The 23,247-nt window shown below is 40.8% G+C and overlaps 5 protein-coding genes across 5 annotated transcripts; 4 read left to right on the top strand and 1 right to left on the bottom strand.

The window, feature by feature from the left end:
• Positions 1-159: 159 nt before the first annotated feature.
• L201_005084 (uncharacterized protein) lies at positions 160-10,811 on the bottom strand (the record flags this gene model as incomplete). The annotated part of the gene is made up of 19 exons (XM_066220817.1): positions 160-205; positions 314-933; positions 998-1,703; positions 1,770-2,812; positions 2,855-3,425; positions 3,474-4,754; positions 4,797-6,803; positions 6,857-6,971; positions 7,022-7,078; positions 7,132-7,434; positions 7,527-7,853; positions 7,905-8,049; positions 8,104-8,280; positions 8,323-8,549; positions 8,630-8,906; positions 8,984-9,167; positions 9,355-10,108; positions 10,159-10,428; positions 10,481-10,811. The coding sequence occupies 19 exons, from the start codon at positions 10,809-10,811 to the stop codon at positions 160-162; spliced, it is 9,441 nt and encodes a 3,146-aa protein (XP_066076914.1).
• Positions 10,812-11,188: 377 nt separating this feature from the next.
• Positions 11,189-13,741, top strand: L201_005083 (uncharacterized protein; the record flags this gene model as incomplete). The annotated part of the gene is made up of 8 exons (XM_066220816.1): positions 11,189-11,325; positions 11,458-11,685; positions 11,739-12,274; positions 12,317-12,546; positions 12,610-12,702; positions 12,757-13,133; positions 13,228-13,476; positions 13,576-13,741. The coding sequence occupies 8 exons, from the start codon at positions 11,189-11,191 to the stop codon at positions 13,739-13,741; spliced, it is 2,016 nt and encodes a 671-aa protein (XP_066076913.1).
• A 994-nt stretch (positions 13,742-14,735) lies between these two features.
• L201_005082 (uncharacterized protein) lies at positions 14,736-15,940 on the top strand (the record flags this gene model as incomplete). The annotated part of the gene is made up of 3 exons (XM_066220815.1): positions 14,736-15,395; positions 15,464-15,617; positions 15,735-15,940. 3 exons carry the CDS (start codon positions 14,736-14,738, stop codon positions 15,938-15,940), a joined length of 1,020 nt encoding a protein of 339 aa, XP_066076912.1.
• Positions 15,941-16,948: 1,008 nt separating this feature from the next.
• Positions 16,949-19,224, top strand: L201_005081 (uncharacterized protein; the record flags this gene model as incomplete). The annotated part of the gene is made up of 3 exons (XM_066220814.1): positions 16,949-17,431; positions 17,510-17,779; positions 17,851-19,224. 3 exons carry the CDS (start codon positions 16,949-16,951, stop codon positions 19,222-19,224), a joined length of 2,127 nt encoding a protein of 708 aa, XP_066076911.1.
• A 2,311-nt stretch (positions 19,225-21,535) lies between these two features.
• On the top strand, positions 21,536-22,933 carry L201_005080 (glutamine synthetase; the record flags this gene model as incomplete). Its single annotated transcript, XM_066220813.1, has 5 exons — positions 21,536-21,620; positions 21,759-21,904; positions 21,965-22,267; positions 22,331-22,495; positions 22,556-22,933. 5 exons carry the CDS (start codon positions 21,536-21,538, stop codon positions 22,931-22,933), a joined length of 1,077 nt encoding a protein of 358 aa, XP_066076910.1.
• Positions 22,934-23,247: the final 314 nt, after the last annotated feature.

Genomic DNA, 23,247 nt, shown 5'->3' with positions numbered 1-23,247 from the left:
TTTTACATAGTTAAAATTATTGATACTGTTACTGTTATAGGTTCTTGTAATGCAGGGTATATCTATTGTCCACATGAATTTTGTTCATTAATCTAATTTATGGTTTATAAGTATTACAACAGATTTGGAAAATTTGGATTTCAATTACATGTATACAACTTAAGTGGTTCGATCAGGTAATTGCTTTTGGTAAATTTTCAGTAACCTAGTAGAATGAAATCAAATTAGTGAGCGATTGTTTCCAATATGCTTTCTCTTTTGATAATATCGAACAAGATAGTGGACAAGGGCAGATAGAAGTTATAAAACTTACAGATCCATACCATCTTCCAAAGGTGATGTGATACCTTTATGTATGATAATTGGTAATTGACCTGAAAATTGATCTACTTTAGGTACCAAATCGAGTGCTTGTCTTGTGGCTTCACCTAAGAATTTGATTTTTGGTACAGGTAATGGATTTTGTCTTTGATATTTAGGTTTGAATATAAGTTGATCAGCATCATATTCATTAATGTTGTCGCTGTTTTCTTGTTCAATATCTTTATTATTGTGGTGATCATCGATTTTGGCATGCTTGTTGTTACCACTATTACCATTGATTCTGTCATGATGATCATGATTCTCAGTAGTGGTTTTAGTCTTATTGTTGGTAAGATTATTGCCGTTAACATTACCATTGATATTGAAATCAATAACAGAGGTATTTCTTCTGATAGGTTGTTTCTCTCCATCCATTCCTCTTCTTTTGGTTTTAGTTATTTGTTCTTGATCTAAACCTCTCAAGAAAGCATCTAAAGTTTTATATGCTTGTTCGAAGAAATAAGGTAAAATTGCTATATCTCCATATCCTTCTCCCCAAACTAAATCGAAATCATGAAGTAGGATTCGCGGTTTGGTTCTTGTTTCTTCTTCAGAGATCATTGTCATATGCTGAATAAAAGTAGTGAAACGGAGAGGATTAGCAAATAAATATCAAATATTGAACCTAACTTACCATCTCAGGTACTGAAGCGATTTCTCTTTTACCATGTTTTAAAGCAGATTCGAGGATTTCTTTGATTGATTTTATACCTGCAGAATCTCTTGCAGCTTTTGGTCCATCTGCTGTATCCCATCTTACAGAAGAAACTAATAATTTCAGATTTCTTAAAGGTAAATTATCTTTTGTATTTGTTGTTGATTTACTTAAATCAGATTGACATTTACCAATCTGGAAACTATAATAATCACCTCTATTTTCATCTGTTATTGGTGCATTAAATAAACCTAATTCAATTCCAGCTAATTCAAATTTCATTGTTTGTGAGATTCTTATATTGTTATTATGATTATTATCACTATCATTACCAGTGATGGTAGCCACACCTGAATCATTGTTTGATATTGATTTATCATTATTAGTACTATGACCCGTTTTGCGTGCTGTATGCATGATTGCAGCTGCCATTGGTGAAGGTTCAGATGATTTTCTAAGTTTACTCTTCTTGTAAATGTTTGATCTATGTGAAGCAACTCTTTCTTGAGAATCAAAGGTGTTGGTAATTGAATATACTTTATTGAGCAATGAAGGAATAGCAAGTAATCTAGCTAAAGCACGGAAAACACCAGTTTTAACTGTGAATGATAATTCAATGGGGGAATTTGGATCTTTGTTGAATGCTTCCCAATCGTCAGATAAACGAACAACAGCAGGTTCCAATCTAAGTCCAACGGAAGATTTGTTAGTTAAATTAATTGTTTCGGTAGATCATAGTGGATATACTCACTGGAACATGATGACTTTTAAATCTTGTAACATTAAATCACCCGTTAAATTACCAGCATCTATCATCATATTTAAACTTTTTGGTAGAGCTTTGGCGGCGGATCTTGAAGATTGTCTTGAGGTATGTAAATTTAAATGTTCACTTCTTAGTGTACCCGAAATATCACCTTTTGCAGTTAATTGAGTTAAACCAATATCTAAGTCAATTTCAGTTGATTCACCATTTGATAATGTTCGAATCACAATTGGTGTTAATTCTAATTTAGCATTTGTTACACCGACATTTGCGTCAAAATCTATACTTCTGAACCTAATCAATGCTACAATAGCTAATTTTTGTTGATCTTGATTCGATGTAGATACAGTAGTACTTGATGAATATGGAGGAGGAGCAAGAGTAGGTATGGTGGAGTTGGTTGCAGCTTCCACAATAGCTGATTTAGGTGGCAAGTCTAATGAAGGAGTAGAATCAATCCAAACAGAAGCGAAAATTAACCATGCACTAAATTGTTCTAATCTAAATTGACCAGAAAGAGAGGTATCGACAACAACTGATAATCCTTTTTGTCTACCATGACCATCATCTGGACTATATGCCACGGAAAATGCCATATCCTTGGCACCAGCTTCAATACAACTTCTGCCTTCTTCAGCAAACTCATGTCTAAGATAAGCAGTGACGCCTGATATTGTTCCAGCAACAGTCGTGTTGTCGTTTCCACCAATAGTTGTACTCGCTAGGAATCCACCACTTTCCCATTTGAGATCTGCATAAGCATTAGAATCAGGTGCGCAGGATAATCGAAGCCTTGATTTATCAATACGAAGAGTAAGCCGTATTCTGATTCTCTCCATAGGTGTTTTAGAAACAGAATGAATAGACTGTTCGCTGGTAGATGCAATGGTAGGTTCCGGTCGAGGGGGATGGGGGGCGGAATACGCTTCTGCCATTTTTACTTTGGCTCGAGTCTCCATTCGATTAAGGATTTGAATGAAGAAAGGCAAGATTGATGGTCGAAGAAGGTTGCGACTTTCGTGTACGGCCTGTTACATGATCAGCCAGGTTCGCCTCGTATGTAGACTCACGGCATTGAACAGAAGGAGAGCATCGTTATCTTCAGTATCATCCGAATTAGCTTTACCAATAGCTTTCGGACCAGTGTAATCCATCCATATAGATACGGTAGGAAGAACAACGGTATCATGCCATTGTCGACTTTTCTTTAAATCCGCATTCATTGTTCTTCTATCACTTTCAGACAACCCACGATGAAGTTCAACAATACCACTATTGAAAGTATATGACATTCTGACTAATATACGCTGAGAAGGCCTAATTGTCATTGGTGAAGCAGGATCATCATATTTTGCAGAAACGGATTCGTAGGGGTGCTTTGCCATTTCCGATTTGTATTGTTCTTCAAGCTTTGAAATACGTTCTTTACCATGGTGAAATAGATCGATTAATTTGAATATACCATCTGTTATATCAGGTGATAAAGAAAGTTTGAAATCGGTTGCTGAACAATGAGCTGAAAGTTGCCATAAGTCCGGTGTGGAGGACATTTGTGCTTCCATATCGATCGAGGGAAGTGTCATACGGTTAAGAGATTCATGGAAATCACCGGTAAAGTGTTCAGAGGAACTTTGGTCGAATCTGTAGCCATATCAGCGAATTGTAAAGGTAAAGGTAGGTAGAACTTACTTTTTTATAAACTGTAAAGCCATATTTTGTACTTTGAATCTAGCCGTTTCATTCCGCCTGTTTTGGAAACTAATCACTCGGATTGAGTACAGTAAAGCTGGTGTATCACTACGTATACTGTCACCAATAGCGGCACCTTCAACAAGAGGTATGGCAATTCCGATACCGGATACTTCAACAAAAACCAATCGGTTGGCAAACCAAGATTTCTCGGAATGTTCAACTTTCTCAGCTGATTCTAATCTCTTGAGCACTTTAGTGGTGTGGACTTTGACTTCAGCTACTTCTGCAGAACGATGATCTCTTAAAGTATGTAAATCAGACATCCAACTTTTTAAAAGATCTGCTAATTCACTTAGAGCTTCAGGGTGCATAACGGTATGGACACGACTGAGATTAACATTGAGTTTTGAAGTAGTTTGGGATGTTGGAGGCACTTCTTGAACTTCGGCATCCAAGACCATATATGCAGTTCGATGAGTTCTAACAGGTTCTGAATCGTTTGATAGAGCTTGTGATCCAAGATGACCGAGAGATAAGCCGAAATGATCAATTTTCGCGCGCCAACGAAGTGCATGATCTTCGGTAAGATGATTCGTGGCTCTGCCTTCCACTGCTAATGCTTCGAACAAAAGTGTTGTAGCTACATCATCAGCACGAAGACCGAGTCGTAACCCAGCCACACCAATATGTATATTGAATAGTCGACTTTGCGATTTAGCCTGTGCTGATGCGGTTGATTCAATAGAGATCATGGAGATACCCTTGGCATGTCGTTTATTAAGGATTTTGGTGGCATCGTGTTTCCAATCAGTAGCGAATTGTGTAATATCGGCTGCAAGTTGCTGATGAAGAGATAGTAGTCGATCTAGTATGACGGGTTTAAGTATTCCAGTGAAAAACCCAAGCTGGACATTTGCGTTTAAATGATTTCGATCAGCAATAGATTCAGTGTTACCGATAATGGTGATAGAGGGAAGTCGAAGTGATGAAGAGTCGGTTGATTTGTGTTTGCGAAGGGAAGCGTAGGCCCCTACAACTTGCGGCTCGACCTGTACTGCGAAGCGGATATTATCTTTAACACCTTGATGAGAAGCGTAAATCTTGCCTATATCCCAACGAAGCCATAACGCCTTAGCAGCTCGGATTTGAACGTGAAGCGCTTTAACTGTGAAATCTATAGCAGCAATTGGTGTAGAAGGCGCGGGTTTTAAGCTTGATTTACTGGGCATTTTGGCTGTCAATCTCGACTGTACATCGTTGATTGCGGAGGTATAAAGGCTGGATACAAGTCAGCTACGTTCAGAGGATCCTGTCACTTACGGTAACTCCTTTGCTTTCCAAGTTTGCACAAAGGCATAAAATGCTCGCAGTTGAGGTCTAGAATCAAATTCAACTAGTTTCAAACCTAAAACCAGCTTGGAACCAGGCAATTGAGCTTTACGGGTCGTATGGCGATTGTTAAATAAGGCGTTCAGCGCTTCTGTGCGCAAACTGACAATAATTCGATCAGCTGAACGATCATATTGGTCTTGATTATCTTCAGTTTGCAAGAGTGATAGCTCCATGATACGACATGTGGCTGTAAGGGTTTCCTTTGACGATTTATGAGTTTGTCGACTGCTCTGCCGGGATAGTCTCGTCAAATGTAGACCTTCGATACCGTAATGTAAACGAAGACCACCCCCTGATACGTTAACGTCAACATTACCAACTTGACCGTCCAATATGATTACCAAATTTCGATCACTCGATGAAGGTATCTCTGGGTCCTGTTTATTCGTAATCTCTGGCATATATTCTAATCCAGTCTTCACCAGTCCGATCAGACTGTCCTTCATCTCGCATTGTACCTCTTGAATAGCTATAACCGCTTGGTATTGAGTGACTGGATTATCATCTGCTTTTCCTGTAGTTTCAGATCCACCAATTGAAGCTTTGTTAACGGTGATACTACTAGAGGCTATATTCCTGGAACCAAGCATATATCCATAATGACTAATTTTCAGGTTCTCGGAATAGATGAATAGATCCAGTGCTGTTTCTTTCTTCTTATTCTCAACGTCCAAAGGTTCTAGAATATGCGGACCAAAGACGGTCTTCATGAAATGCTGTTGGCGTATTACGCTAGGAGCACCATGAACTTCGTCGATTCTGCCTAGCTGAGTCATTATATAATTTGCCATTTGATCTAATTGTAATTCTTCTTGAATGGTTTGTTCGACTGGAAGCCTTCTATACCATTCACGGAATCTAGCTAATATCCACCAACCGCTTTGCCACCTGATATTTCTCGCATCTGGGACATGCAGACCATAGCCTGCTTCAGAACCGAACGCTGGTGAATTATCGTGATACCCGTGTACTATGGCTTTTTGTAGAATTGTATATAGAACATGCGCATCTGATACTGCTAGAGGTTTCCTCGTTTGAATATGTGTGATTGCTTTTTGCCAAGGTTGCGTTAAAGTCCTTATGGTTTCGATAGCAGGTGTAACGGCATCGAATCTAGTTTTAGCTGTTTTTGCATGGATGCGTATACCTTGACTGGAATGTACTGCTATTTCGAAATCCTCCATTGCCGCCTTGAACATCGGCACTCCACCAGGTTCCGTGACGTTCAGTTCAGCCACTTCGCGTAAAGATATATCCGAGATAGGTGATGTCGGGGCTGTACCTGTAATAGAAATGGTGGAGAGCTTGGCTATGATATCGGTGATAGCTTGTTTGTTTCGAGGTGCGTAATGCGATAAGTGGCAGTTGATCTCTTGAATGCTGGTGGTAATCGAGTCGGCTTGCCTGAGTCCCGAAGAAAGCTGGAGATTGATGGACGGTAACTTGAGATCTAACACCGTTGGATCGTCGATTGTCGACTCCTGCTCTATGGAAGACAGCTGAGAAGCGACAAGCTCGTCTAGTCGTTTCTCGAAGCCTTCATCCTTTGTTGAAAGGCCGGTAAGAATAGCTGAGATAGCAGTAGCAGATGATGGTACCAAGTTCACATTGATGCTGGAACCAGACAAGCGGATGAGTGTACCGTGCTGGATTGATCGTGAAGTGGGCAAAGCCTTGTCGTTTGTTTGGGTTGACGAAGCAGGATTGATAATTGGGAAGATTCCGTATTTGCTATTGACCATATGGAAGCTTCTCAATTTCGCTGACATTGCTGAAGCGATATCTTGATACGATGCGGCGTTATCAGATTGAACGGAACCTTCGATAGATGTAACGCTTGATACAGTATCTGACTCGTCTCCAACTGACGAATCATCCGGGGTTTCGCGAGCGGTAGCAAACGATCTCGACCGTCTATTTCGTAAACGCATTTGACTATAATCTGATGTTAGCTTGGCATCAAACGCCATACCACGAGACCAACTCACTTGAAATCATCATATAATACTTCGGAATCACTTGAGCTTGCCGAAGAAGTCTCGATATCGGTAATATCAGAGGTTATTGTGGGAAAATCAGAGTCTTTTTGAGCAGGTTCATCATCTACAGAAGGGTCAGTAATGCTAGATATTCTCCAATTTGACAAAACGAACCTTTTGAGTTTTCACGTAGAAGTTGGGGTAGATAAAGTCCGTTGACGTGTTTCTCCGCTAAAACATGGTCAGCTTATTGATTGTGGTTAAGCGATAATAGAAATACTAACAAAGTGGCTTTGATTCCTGATACATGTACCAAATCCTACTTGTGTCCTGATCCTCTCTTTTCAGATATTCTTGCTGTTTTGCGACTGCTTCTTTCCATCCTGTTGGCAGTTTGTATATATCTATAGTACATCCTGCTTGAGCGGATCCCACAGTATGCCAATTGCTTCTTGGTCCTCTTTCCAGTATGTTTACCGTTAAAGAGGGAAGCAAGACGCCCATCATGGAGCTATATGAACGTGTACCCATGGAACTGGTATCAAGAGAGAATCCGCTCGGAGCTTCGACAGAGATGGCGTGATTCCCTGACGTGACCATTACGGCTACCTCGTCCATTGAAACCTTGACGAAGGTTACTGCTCGAAGTCAGCTCCTAGTCCGCTCATACAGCACTTACCATCAGGAAAAGCCTTTGGTACGTAGATTTCTGAAGGACCGTTCTCAACATCGGGAAATGTATATCCAAAACTTCTTCCGGTAGCTTGCAGCACTGATATGAGATCTGGACTTAGAAAAGCTGATATTTTCGGCAATGACACCTCCCAAAGACAGAGATATGTGTTGGCATGTGGCTGTGGACCGAACAATCTATTGGCCTTGACTTCAATGCCTTCGATGAAGATGATGTCGTTTTCGGTGATCGATGGACAACTGCCCTTCGCATATATACTGTCAAGGTCAGAAGAGGCAACAACGTATGTCGGAGTAGCATCAAGCGATAATTCTGAGAAAGCATTAGTCACAAGTATCTCGATGATGAAAAGATTGAACCCACCCATGAAATGGTCGACCGATTTGAGATTCATCTGCAATTGGGGTACTGGTTGGACGAGACCCCTTTTACAGTTATATATCTCATCTGACATGAGGATGAAGGATTCTTCAACATTCATCGTTACGAAAACGGCAAACGGGTCGGACTATACACTCTTTAGGTCAGCTCAATGTCTGTGACAAAAGAGAGCTGTACATACTCTACCTGGCCTGTATTTCTCTTCTATAGGATCGCCTACCGAGGTCGGATCGTGATCAAACTTTTCAAGGTATTCCTGCATCGTGCGAAATTGGGTAAACCCTCCAAAATAATTATCCTTTACGCAGAACAACCGTCGAAGTACCCATCCCAGTGCTTTAAATACCACGTGTTTGCCCTGTACATCGATTAGCCAAATTCAGCCTGATCGGAGACTTACCTCTAAATGAAGATTCAGAGTTTCTTGATGGTCTGGCTTTGGAACGGAATAGTAAAGATAAGAGCCTTTGGCAGTGATTTCACCAATTTTACCAATCTCGGTTACAGCAGAACCAAAGGCTCGATGAGTGTCCCATTTTGGCACGCATAGTTCCACTCGAGCATCCGACAGACTGACGCTGAATGGCACAGTGGCTGATTCGGGTCGATATTGTGTCGAAGCGACCGCTACATACGCGTCCATACGAGGTCCATAAATGTCCATGAAAGCTGCACGTTAGCCTTGTTGACTTTAAAGCGAGACTTACCGTTTGCATCTCTTGACCAAGGTGCATCGACAATGTTGTAATCATTGATATAAAGATGTAAATCATAGTTGATAAGTGATACCCTGAAATTGTAGTGGTTGGGTACAAAGTGATGGTAATCGCCCACTGAAGCACCAGAACTCCAATCCTTTGCTAAATCAGAGATAAGGGTTACATGATCCCGCAAAAGACTGATAGATGGTGTATCCAATGTTACGTCCATTCCCCAATCTCGTTGAGCGTCCCATTCAAGAGGGGTTGGCATAGTCATGGAAAGCTGATTATAAGCGATACTCCTTGCAAATGATGACTCACCTTGCACGTCTTGGCCTTGATAAACGTATCTAGATTTACACTAGAACTGATACCGATAGAATCCAACTGCAAGACTAGCATAGAATCGTATCCTTGCTTTGTAGCGACTTGATCCTGAGTATACGAGATGGAAGAATTTGGGCCCACCACAACGTCCAACCATCCATACCTTCTTTCGACATCCGTAGGTGCGTTATCAAATTGCCAATCTTTGGATGGTTCTCTAGTAGGTATTCGCATGACAGTCTCATCTTCCAGCGACAAACGTAAGACCAAGGTGGTGTGCACTCGTGTATCTCCAGGTAAAAGCCGTGGTTTTGTTTCGGAATCGAAGAAGAGAGAAGGAGCGAAAGCTCGTTGGATAGCCTCTCTAGTAAATTAGCTAAACTCGACGAAATAGAGAAACTCACCTTTGCTTATCTGCCCATGGACCATATCTAATATTTCCTTTGTGAATGACAATGTCTATACCATATTCCGGCGGCAGATCCACGTTGCCTATTTGATCTAGCTCATCTATATATGGAGACTCGGATGAATGAGGAACTAAACCAGGGGTATCTGCGTAATACGTTAAATCAAGTCTATGGGTTTCTAATAAAGTGGTGACTTTGGCATATTCTCTTTCTTCTCGTTTAGGTGCTTTATTTTCTCCCATTTCAGGTTCACGATATCTAGCCAGACCTTTCCATATTTTATCGGTAGGTAGGCCGGCAACAGGTGGTGTAGAAAATTTCGGATCGCGTAGGAATTTAAATTGCTTTGAAAGTAAATGAAAACCAGTAAAGACCGATAAAGCTGAAGGTGGTTTCTCCGTAAGATCAGGTTGTTGTTTGAGTAATTCATCATAGACTTTTTTCCCGTGAGCAAGTAGTGGACCAGAGTAATCCACATTTGTACGCATAAGAACACTTGCCGAATGGAAAGTAAGATTGATAGCCATTTTATATAAATCTAATGTTGATCTAGAATCCGAAACCTCTAAGGTCCCTTCAGCTCTTTTGAAATCACCAATCAAGACCATTGGAGTTGCATCACTCCCAAGGACCAAAGATCCAGTCACAATTCTAACATCGATTGGAAGTGCTTCTCGAAACCAATTTAGTCCTTCAGGTGGAGCTTTGACAGCAGGTTTGACTAGGTTCACGTTGTGATGATCAGGTTCTGGGGGATATTCTGAGAAGTTAGTTCATATTAAGGGTGGCTCAACTCACGTTGATCAGAATATCCATTTTCAGACGTTGCAGCTTTGGTGGTAGCACTTCCTCTTGTAGACGTCTTGGCAACCTTCTTCAATCTAGACCTCAAAGTAGATTCAGGATCATTGCTTGTATCATCGGATGTTCCTGGTGAGTCTTTAGCAGCATTTTCTTCTCTTTCATGTTTCTTCATACGTTCCACGATGGCGTCGTACGCTGGGGTACGGTTGAACACGAAGCCTTCCACACCTTCAGCGAAAATAGTGATCCTACAAGGTAATTTGTCTGATAATACAGTTAGATTTGCGTGGGCTGCTTATTATGATTATGCACTTACATCTTTTCGGGTTGGTCGATTCAGTGTCCGTTTCATGCCTTATTCTAAGTTTCCAATACCTCCAAGTGACATGCCCGTGCAAAGCTCTAACTGATATATTACTTGAATGGTATTCTACATCTCTAAATGATATACGACCTGCTAAAGGTGCGATTTGAAGCGATCCTATCACAATATGTGCATTGTGATTCTTCCATGTATAAAGTCTTATCAAGAAAGCGACAACTGATCCGAGTAATCGATTCCAATAGTAGAGAAAGGCTGAAGCTCCGATGACGACTGCTGCGAGCTCGATGAGCAGTAACAAGTTGACCTTATCCGAAATCGCCATCTTGGAAACTTCAGCTAAGATATGGTTATTCCATAATTTGGAGGCTGTGAGGATTTGATCCTATATATAGTGGGTGATTAATGATTTTTGCATTGGTCAAGCAAAGATTACGCTCACAAGTCGATTTCAATGCAAGATTAGAGATGTAACTTATCTTCACATTTCGGACATCTACCACCAAAATAAACAAATAAATCGGGCAATAACACATGGAGGCCACGTGGAATATCGTGATGTCATCACTCTTTTGTTGTCGTTTCTTGGAATCTCGTTGAAAATGCTATATATGCAGGTGTAAAAGCATTTGCGATTACATTGGTCATTCATACAATTCAGACATATTTTTCAGGCTTGCCAATCGAAGCTCCGACCGCGAGATGAATGGGAGCACATCAACTAGAACAGTATTTGACGATATTCGACTCTCGTTAAATCCGGCAACGCTGGATGCTGCGCTTGGCAAAAGAAAGCTTCAAGCTATAGATATTGATGGAGGGATAATCTATGATGAAGGGTGAGCTTTAGAAGCCTGGTACCAAATTAGACTACAGAGTCATCTCATTATCAATCGTCTTGGTCTTGTGTTATGGGATTGTTAATGATCTGCTTGCTTTATACTGTTTCCTTCTTTTGACCACACATGCAGGCGATCTACAAACGACCAATTGACTGAACGGCTAGAAAGGATATGGAACGAATATCCCAATGGGCTACTAGATATTAGTGAGGAAAGGTTGGAAAGACTACCTCAAGATGAAGACGCAATAAGAAAGCAAGACAAGGAAACGCAGGAACAGAAGGAAAAGGATCCCTTCCAAATGATGAACAGGAGTGATATGGAACAGCTCCGTAGTGAGGTACATGATCAATTGAAGTAAGTCATCAACAAGTCAGCATAGACAAGTCCAATTAATCGAACTACAATAGCTCGGCACGAAACGAGCTATGGTATGTACTTGAACTAGCGAAAACTCTTGCGGCTTCATCCAGCTATACAAATCAACCACCACCTGCACCAAATCAACAACCAGAAACCACAAGTAAAAAAGGCAAGGCAAAAGCTGCTCAAAAAGCAAATGAAGCGGATACGAAAACTGCTCTCGCTGCAGCTGCTGCTTCTGTACCTCAAGAACCACCAATATTACCACCTGGCACATTTTCACTTACTCCCTCATCACGGCCTACGAAACCTACACATGCCCAAGTTCATGAACTGGAATTAGTATTAGCAGCTAAGCAACAAGCTTTAGACGAATGCTCTACTCTGATAGATTCAGCTGTATCAGAATTACAAATGATGGCTAATGCTGGCGATAGATTTTGGAAGGATGTAAGAAAATTAAAAGAAGGTAATAATAATGGTAGAGGTCAATGGGCGGTTTTACCTAAACCTGATTTCGGTAGGACAACGATCGATGGTGAAAAAGCTAAAGATATAATCGTCCCTTACGCTGTTGACGAAGGTGAGTCCATACCCTTCTTAGCGCAGTGCTAACCGTTTCCAGCTCCGCTAGCTACAAGAACCCGTTGTCTAGCTGCTTTCGATTTAGATCCAACCAAAGAGGACGCCCTCACTTTCGGTTCAAGATCTTTCTTACGTTTGAAGACTACATTGAAAGATGTATCAGGCGCTGTGGTTGAGTCTTCACCTGTCGACAGTCCACCTGCATCAGATGTCAGAGCGCAAATGGATGCTGCTCAGATGGAGGCGTTTGATGAGGATCTGTTTGGGGAAGTGAGTTGCGGTGTCTACTTACATCAACCGAAAAATAAGCTGATTCCTTGTGCGGTCACGTAGATCCGGTATGAAGGGTCGCAAATGTCGAAATCTGAGCTTGAACCAAGATCTGTGTCGTTGCCTATTGCGGGGTATACACTTGGCTTCGAACTGGTAAGTACGAAAAGTACCGTTATAATGACTGAAATTGACGCTTCAAACTGTTAGTATGATATACGAAGCTCGTCACAAACGCCAACTTCCCCACTATGTGACCTTATTATATCTTCCGCTCGGTTGAACCTTATCAATCTATATAGACAACGGAAAACCAAATTAGTATCGCCAACCTTTTCAGATACAAATTCAGCAAGCATATTGAAACACATCGTTGACGCTTTAAGGTATAAGCAATTATGTAACACGGTTGATTCAGCTATGAAGAACTTCTACCACTTATTCCAAACAGCTGGTCTAGATGTTGTGTTTGATAGCCGGATGATTACTGATTCTGACGAATCATCTGAGACAATCACCAACTTCCTGACCGGTAGATCTGGTGCGGACAGTTTAAGCGGTAGTTATGAATTAGACATTCCTGGATGGTGAGTCTATCCGAATCTATTTTTATGTTTTCTCTGGTTGTTTGCCAAGGCTAAAGCGAAAGACAAAATGTCTTTGAATTGATTTATCTTTTAGTCACGGTTTGAAGATCGACGTTTTCGCTCCTTTTAGAACTAGTGTTACCCTCAAAAACGCCACATTTGATTTATCAGATCCCGATGAACTGTCGCACATCTTATCCGAAGAATTCGCTACTCAATTAATTGATATGATTTTTTCACAACTCCGGATTAGATTATCAGATGCTCCAGCCTCAGTCAGGTCCCAAGTTTTTTTAGATGAACTAGAAAGTGTGATACATCTTGCTGATTTAGGTCAGCTAAGGTAAGTTACTATTCACTCTGGTCCAAAACTACTTCAAAATAAACTTGGTTTGAAACAATTCTGGCTAACTAAGCACAATGTGTCTATGAATCCTTGTAGATTGTCAATACCGCCCCCCTTCCATACTATTCTGTGTAACGTCGATCCATCGCCGGATGCTAAACTTCCTTTGACCGACGTGGTCGAAGGATATGATGCTCGTCGCGATGGTCACGTCCAGGGTTGGATTCATAGGATTGTCGAGAAGATTATTGCGCCTCATTAGAAGGGGATTCACGATCAGCCGAATGCAGGTCGGTACAAATTGTGGTATAACCCACACGGTACAAATCACCTGCAGATAACAACGATCCAGATGCATTTGTAAATTCGATCACTCGTTTGGGTAAAAGCGATGATATCAGGGCTTAAAGATAAGGTTCCGGTCAAATGCCATAATGCGAGCCGTCCTACCCTATTGACGACCCTAAATAGAATAAACTGAATCGGGGTAAGCGGGCTACAACGTGAGAAGATCTCGTAAGATGAAACTAGATTTTTTGCTCTGGATACTACTGTCAAGCCTTTTGCTGAATCATCTTTCTTTTAAAAGCTGCTCGCGTTTGCACATTTTGGAAGATTTGAGACAAATTTGTTTTAGTCGGGATCTGCAAATTGACCTTTAAATTACCGAAGCATAAGTACTGTTTTTTTGTCTTCTTTTTTCTCTTTTCGTCTGTCAGGGGGCGACGCATGTATCGTGATATGTCCTGAGTTTTCAGCTCTCTTTGTTCGATGCACAGCTGTGATAAGCGATCGATGTTTTAAGCAAGTTTTAATTAGACTAAACTGGTAGGTCCCGTTCAGGAACCCGGGGCGTCCGGTGACTGATTTATGTTCATTTATCGTCCTCTTCTGTTTGCAAGTTGTCGCTTTTTAGTACATGACATGTCAGGAGAATAACCTAGACACATCTGAGGTGAATACCTTTTTTTGTGATTGTCTCAGATTAGAGGGGATTATCACCGCTTGATCCGCAATTCAGAACGTTAGGATCTGAAGTGTACGTTGTTGATTATGATAGTTAGAGAGAAGAAAAGTGACCTGGAAAAAAGACATATAAACCCCTTCAAAATAGCCCTTTTTCAAAAATGTTTTCTTCACCCACAATCTCACAAACGCAAACCACCAGTAACCTTTACTACTCCCAAACCAAACCAACCCCCTCTCCTACGACCAACCTCTCCCTCCCGAACACCTTTAAATAATCCTTATTTACCATGTTCTTCTCATTACAAACCATTGCTCTCGTAGCCTCTACCGGTCTCCTTGCTACTCAAGGTGCTTCAGCTTTAGCTGTTGAAGAAAGATCTACTTCTTTATGTAACCAACCAAACTATGGTGCTTCAGGTGTACCATGGAAATCAAATTCAACTCCAGGTTCATTCTGTTCATCAAAGAAACCATCAAACAACAGATTCTGGAATCAAATTCCTTACGCAGATTCTTATGATAAAGTCAAATGTTCAGGTTCATCAAGAAATAGATATAACGTTTGTGGTAGTGGTAACAAAAGAACAAATCTTCCAAAGAAATGTAACCCCCCCCACAAATTCCCATGGGGTTACAAAGCTCCAACCACTTCTTCAGCAGCTCCAGCTAAAACCTCAGCTGTCGCTTCTTCAGCTGCAGCTCCAGCTCAATCCTCAGCGGCCACTTCTTCAGCTTCTTCTGCCGCTGGAGCAGTCTCATCTGCTGCTGCCTCTTCAGCTTCTTCAGCTGCTGCCAGTGACGCCTCTTCTGCCGCTGCTTCACCCGCTGTTTCATCAGCTGCTGCAGTATCAGCCGATCCTTCACCAGTAGCTGCCTCTTCAGCTGCAGCTTCACCTTCAGCTTCAGCCGTCATTGATCCTCTCTCTTACCCAGTCTGTGAGACAACTGTGAGCCGCATCCCGTTGATTCTGGTTGACTCTATATTATAAATACTGATTTTTTGGTTCACTTATAGTATCAAGTTCAATACCAGAACTACACCAGAGTTGCTGCCAATGGTGTTTGGATGGGTTTAACCATGGGTGCCGCTACTCAAGATGCTTCTTACATGACCTACACCCTTTCCACTTCAGTCGATGATTGTCTTGCCGCATGTGACAAAATCGAAGGTGAGTGTTTGGTCAAGTCCTCCATTTCGTAACACTTCCATCTGCTCATTCCTCAATTAATTCTTAATCGATTTCTTCCATTGCATCGCTGACTTTCGACTCTTTTCTTGTGCGCAGGATGTGTCTTCGTCAACACTTACTACGATGTTAATGAGGAGGAGAATTATCTCCCTAAACACACTGATGGTGTCCTCACTTGTGCCATGTTTTCACAATGTGTATCAACCGATAAAAACGACAACTGGGGTGGTCAAGATGATCCAAACACCATCGTCAACTCTAACGGTTACTGCAAATCTTCTGCTTGTGGTGCTCCCGCATAAACAACGGGATTTCCTTAGCTAGTGAATAGGTTTACCAGTACCCGACTCATTTAGTGTTGATTCTTTTCATGATGTAGTTGGGTCATCGTATGTAGGATAGTAGGATAGTTGCTATAGTCTTTAGTTAGTCTGTAGACCTAGTACGAGATGCGAGTTTTTATGGTTGTTCTACTTCTCCCTTTCTGCGCATATCACCTCGCTGCACTTGCTTGTCTGTGCAATCCGTTAAAAATGCAGAGTCAATGACGTTCGTGGTGTCGAACGTGGTGTACCATTATTCATCCACTGTAAGCTCATCATTCGGCCGAGTTGACCATTTTCCCAGCATTTATATTAGTTAACTATCAGGTGTGCCTTGAACTCTTTCCTCTTTCGGGTTTTATGCAATATCGCATCATGCAAACCTCCACTTGATTGCTCGAATCTTGTGTTGATTGCGCAGATGATCTTTTCTTTTCCCATGAACATCTTTTGACTGCGTGAAATCTAATACTGCGGGTGGATATATGCGTAGTGACTGTAGAAAAAGCAAAACCTCTTCTTGAAGCGCATTCATTTACCATTGACTTGACGGCAAGTGGAATAGCTGTGTTCAAATAACGAGAATACCGAACAAAAAATACCATCAAGGGTTCTTGGCATACCGCAATTCGCTATTAAGTTATCGGCCGTTCCTCCAATAAATAATTAAAATTGCGAATTTCGACGTGGAATCTTTTATGCAAAGTCCCACATAAAAAGGAGTACTGTAATTGGCATCAGGAACGACAAGCTCCAAAGCAAAGACAACACAACTACTATTATTTTTTCCACTAGTAACGCAGTGACTTTGACAATCCTTAATTAATCTCCAGTCGCCAGATACCTCATACGAGGTCGATACATCTAAAGTCATATATTTAAGGAGATTCAAATCACCTGGAATCAAAACCCCTTCGTTTCTCCTTTTTTCGATTTATCCTTTAGACAGGAACACATTGTAACTGTCAATCGACACTATCATCCATCATGGTATTATTACCAACTTATCACCCTGTTCCAACAGGTGAAGAGAAATCCTTCAATCATCATGAACAAACAAACCAGGCCTATCAAGATATAAGTCAAGTCCATCCAGCATCCATCGGTAACAACATCAGTCAATATAATGGAGATGAGAAAGTTGATTTCAGTAAACTACATCCAGCGTCATTTGGAACAACAACTCCTGTTATCGCCTCCAGACCTACCAATACGGACAAACAAAGAGTAACCAGAACATCAAAGGTTAAAAGAACTTTCTTAGCTTTAATCTTAGTTTACTTTGTTTTAGTAGGTCTTGGTAAACTGGGTAAATTAGTTGCACCTGGTCATGGACACAAGCATCATCATCAAAATAAGCAGTTCGAAACTGGACTAAGATGGAGGGGACACACTTTCAGACATCATGGTTATGTAGATGATATGCAATATATCAAACCTTGTAATGGTATGAGTGAGATCAAAAATGAGGTAAGCCTTCTACTTTACTAAAAAAAAGACAGGAACAAAATCGATGCCAACACTGCACTTGATTTATTCTTGCCTTAGTTCTCCGTCATTCCAACTTCATATGGTTCACCAATCTTACTTGAGGGTGAACAAAAGACTGCTAACGCATCTTTCACTATTCCTTTCAATCGAGGAAAGACTCTCAATATCAACTTTGAGGGTGTCGAAGGAAATGTCCTCATTTCAAGAGACAGCGCATTATCAGGTAGACATTCAACATCAGAAATCATTGTTGAATCACTTTTCGAAAATGATGTTAACGGTGTGGAAATGAAATCAAATGATTGGGTTAATGATCTCACTATTACTGTATGTAAAGTTCACTAGCTGTTAAAGGTTTTAAAGATCATCATTGACATACCTTTCATCTTTGATTATAGGCCGAAAATATGATCGATCATCGAGTACATATCATACTTCCAGCTGAAAAATCAAGAATACCAACATTATCAATTTCGACTAATAAATCACTTCAATTTGAAATTGATCCTTCAGCTCAAGATGTCTTCTTCAAGAGTTTAAAACTTAAATCTGAAAATGGTGATCTCGATGTATCAGCAATCAAAGCTTCCGAAATCAACTTAGAGACTACTACTGGTGCCATCGGAGGTACTTATAATGTATCCAAAGCATTAGTTTTGAAAACTATCACTGGTAACATCGACGCCAAGGTACATGTCCTCGAACCATGGAATGGACCACACAGAAGACCTCCACCACCTCATCATGGAGAACCTCCTCACAAACCTGGACACCACGATGATGGCGATGATGATCATAAACACAAACCCAAACATCATGATGGTAAAGAAGATGACTCTAGTGATGACGAAGAAGAACACCGACATCACAAAAAAGACAAACGGGGTCAAACGCACAAGAGGGAACATAAGAAGAAAAGACATGATCATCTCCACAAAAAGGATAAACATCCAAAGAAATCTTGGTTATCCAAACTACTCGGTGGATCTGATGAGAAACATAGACACCATCACGATCATCCACATGGACCACCCCCACCTGAACCAGCATTTATTGGGGCTTTCTCAACTACCGGATCAGTCAACTTGACTGTGTTATCACAAGGCTCATATCGATCATCAATCATCAAAGCATTCTCAAAGACCAATAACGTATCTGTTGAACATGCTGAAAACTTTAGAGGTGAATATGATGTATCAACTTTTGTTGGTGAATATACCGTTGAAGTCCCAGAGAAATACAAAGATCATCATATTATAGCCGAAGGTAAAAGTGAAACAGGTGGATTTCAAAAAGGTTTAGTCGGATTCAAAAGACCAAAAGGTGAACATCCCCCTCATAGAAAACAACCACCTTCCAAAAACGAAACAGATGTAGAGGAAATCCTAGAAAAAAGAAGTACTCTAGATGGAAATGAAGAAGAAGCATCTGAATATGTACAAGATGACATGGAAAATTGGTTCAATATCCTTGAAGCAGCTTTAGAAGATGATAATAAAGATTTCGATTTCGAACATCCACCATCACCACCACCTCATAAAGGACCAGAAAATCATCCTCACCCTCCTCCACCTCCTCCCCCCGGACCTTCCGAACCACCTCACAAAGGTCACCGTGAACATCCTCACCCACCTTCACCTCCACACCGAGGACCTCATGAACCTCATGGACCGCATGGACCTCATGGACCGCCCCATAGACCACCTCCACCTCCTGGACATTCACGAGTCTTCGCTCATACAGATATTGGAAGTGTTCAAGTTGTCCTTTAAGTGTGACCGTGACCGGACATCACAGTCTCCGGACCTGTCAAAGAAATTTAATGAAAATGTCTAGTCTGCAGGACATTGATTTGAAAACGGAAAACCGGTATATCGTCAACGGATCTGCGTAAGCTATAGAATGGTACGGAATGCTTGATAGATTTAGTCGTGAAACCAAAAGAAACCCATAAAATCAAAAAAGACGAAATGTAAATTGTATCGCTATCATCAGTGTATCTGACCAGTATGAGAATAAAAGTAAAAACCATATTTATTTTGAATTCAGTAGACGCGTTTATCTGTTATGCAAGGTTGTTTATCGCTCAATCTCCCTCGCCTTTGTGTTCCCCTGCAACCTTAATGTGATTCTTGCGACGCTGTAAAGCGGAGAAGCTAGCTTAGCAGATATTTGTAACTTGTTTCATCCCCAGTAGGCATTAGTTGCTCCAAGCTCTTACCAACCACCAGTCGGTATGATATGATAAGACTTCGGTGTTGATGGTTATTTCATAACGGTCTTGACCGATCAAAGTGATCTGTGCCAAGATATTCTGGTCTTGAATCTATTTTGGTGGATGTTTCAGCTGATTCCACATCGAGTCATGAGCTTTGATCGCTTCGCGTAGTAACTTGAGATTAAAAGTTGTAGATAAGGAATCCAGATTTTACCATGCGCATGTATCATCCATAGGATCTGAAAATACGTCAAGAATACCTTTGATTGGCATGATTGAGCAGAACACTGTAACGACGCCTCCTCTTCAATTCACATTGGAGTTGCCAAGAATAATTCATACTTCGTCTATAGTGCACCAAAGGCGATGATCATCGTGATCTACTCAAGATTGATATTTCGAAAAGGAAAGGTAGCTTGCCGAAAGATGCCTTTACGCGGTTACCGTAAAATCGGATTTTCGGTACTAAAGCTATTTACATGACCTTTCCAAAACGAACCGGCTTTACACAGCTCATTGCTTCCTTTACCGAAGAACCAATAAAATTGGTTGATTTTAACCCATCTCAAATCTGGTTTTACAAGCGCTTTTTTACTTAATTAAGTAACTAACCGGAAAAAAGCGGTTTCTTCGCCGTGTTTTCGAATATCCTGAATTTTTGGGGAAATTTTGGGGAAGCGTTTTTATGTATGAAAAGCAGCTTTTCTCTGTTGATGTAGATAGCAAAGAGGAGTCGTAATGGATTTGCGGTCCATCTTTTACATCTGAAAACGGTCAAAGGACGGACAAGGGGTGTATTGGTGATGGCTATGCATCAAAGGATCTAAGTTAATCAAGATGGATACGCGGTTTTTGATGGTGAAACCATAGATAAGGGATAAGGAATTTGATGCATCAACAAAAAAAAAAACCATACACAGCAGGTCTTTTTTGTTTTATCCCGAACCTGATTTTTCATATTTTGATGGTTAGGTAATTTGATTTCTGTGATATCATTGGTTCGTCATTCTATAACACCTCAAACCCCACGGTGTAATCATTAACCCCGTATACAATTGCGGTTTTCTTTTATCTTTCTCTATCGATATATATATATACATCTTATCTTTCGAACATCCTCTTCTTCGCATTGTTCAATCAAAACATTCATATTTGTTAGACTAAGCTACATTTTGCTTCTTCTTCTTCTTCATTTTTAATTCTATTCATTCGGTTCTTCAATCTTGTAAGTTTAGAAACGATATTCATCCTATCTATGTCTATCATCATATATAACGGTAAAGCCGATTGACAAAATGCTAACGGAATTAATTTCGAATTTTCAACCTATTTATTATCATATATCACCAATTTCGGAAATTGTCAATCTCATTTAATTGACTCGTCATAAACCAATTCCTTACTCTGCTCGCTTGCCCTGACCAACCCGCCCCTGGTAACTTTTATAATTCATCTTGTGACCAACCAACCATCTATCACCTACCCAAACTAAAACGACTCACCCTGGAACATCCTGCTTTTTTGCGCCATTCCACTATTATCGCTACTACGCTATTATCCATCGCTTGTACCGCTATTCCTACTATCACGCCTCACTCAAATCTCTATATCTGCTTGTCAAATTATTTATCCATATTTCTGATCGTCTCATCAATCCCCCTTATCTCCTCTCCATATATCTTTCTCTTGTCGATATTACTCGATAAACCCTGCCCTCCGACACTCTCAAAACTGCGTGTTATAAAATCACAAAAAAACACATAAATATATATTGATTTGAATTCCACCAAAATCAATCTATCGTTAAAACATAACAGTCTTTTCTACTTATTTTCAAGTTAGACCAGTTTTTGTAATCAATCAACATGTCCGACCTTATTGCTACCAAACGAAGTGATCTTCTTGCCCCTTACCTTAAACTTGATCAAGGTTCAAAAGTTCAAGCTGAATGTAAGTCGCTATTTCATTCAAATAGATCTACTTGTTAGCCTACAACTATTGATGGTTACAGTTTGCTGACTCATTAACTCATACCATCCTTTAACCCTTTCTTCCTTAATTATCCGAAACCTATTTTTACTCGCACAGACATCTGGATTGATGGTGAAGGTGGTTTGAGATGTAAAACCATGACCCTCGACAAAGCCCCTACCTCAGTAGCCGATCTCAAAGAATGGAACTTTGACGGTTCATCAACCGGTCAAGCTCCAGGTGATAACTCTGATGTCTTCCTCGTAAGTGGTAACTTCTGTACTTTAATTGGGCTTTAGCTAATCAGAGTACTTCATTATTAGCGACCATGTGCTATCTTCAAAGACCCATTCAGAGGTGGACCCAACATCCTTGTTCTCTGTGAATGTTACGACAATGACGGTACACCCAACAAATCCAACTACCGAGCTCAATGCAAAAAAGTTATGGACTCTGCCAAAGAACACGAACCATGGTTCGGTCTTGAACAAGAGTACACTCTTTTCGATGCTGATGGACAAGTCTTCGGTTGGCCAAAGATGGGTTTCCCTGGTCCTCAAGGTCCTTACTACTGTGGTGTCGGTGCTGGTAGAGTTTTCGCTCGAGATTTCATTGAAGCCCACTACGTAAGTCTAAGCCAACATCAATTACTTCGTCTGGATCAAATGCTTATATTTATCATTATATAGAGAGCCTGTTTATACGCTGGTGTAAACATCTCCGGTATCAACGCTGAAGTCATGCCTTCTCAATGGGAGTTCCAAGTTGGTCCATGTGAGGGTATCGAAATGGGTGACCACCTCTGGATGGCTCGATTCCTTTTGGTTAGAATTGGTGAAGAATGGGGAATCAAAGTGAGTACATTTTTCTTCGGTAATCGATCAGCACGACACTGACCTCGCCATCACAATCAGCCATCTCTCCACCCTAAACCTCTCAAAGGTGATTGGAACGGTGCCGGTTGTCATTCCAACTACTCCACCGCTGCCATGCGAACACCTGGTAAAGGTATGGCTGCCATCGAAGATGCCATCAAGAAGCTTGAGAAGAAACATCTTGAACACATCGCTGTATATGGTGAAGATAACGACCAACGATTAACCGGTAAACACGAAACTGCCTCAATGACCACCTTCTCTGCTGGTGTTGCTAACAGAGGTGCATCAATCCGAATTCCTCGTCATGTTGGTGCTCAAGGTTACGGTTACCTTGAAGACAGACGACCCGCTTCAAACGTTGACCCATATCGAGTCACCTCAATCCTTGTTGAAACCACCCTTCTCTCTAACTAGATGCCTCCGCCTTTATAGTACTTTTCGTCCACTCCCTTTTTATTTCATTTCGATTAATTAATTTTATTATATATCACGTCATGTTAAAACATATACTCAGTTGTCCTAAAAGCTTCAATATATTATTCTAATATAGAATTCGACACACAACCTCTTCATATATTCTTTTATTCATATCGACCATTCTTATAAACCCGACAAATCTAGCCCTTTTTGTTTTCATTCTTCAAATTTGTTATCTGTGGAAGAGGAGTAACGTAAAGGCGAGCGGAAGGTATCAGGGTGCTATAGCGAAGTTGAGTTCGATACATGGA

Source organism: Kwoniella dendrophila, chromosome 6 (assembly GCF_036810415.1).
Source record: "Kwoniella dendrophila CBS 6074 chromosome 6, complete sequence".
NCBI classification, from domain to species: Eukaryota; Fungi; Basidiomycota; class Tremellomycetes; order Tremellales; family Cryptococcaceae; genus Kwoniella; species Kwoniella dendrophila.
This window is presented reverse-complemented; position numbering and strand designations above follow the sequence as displayed.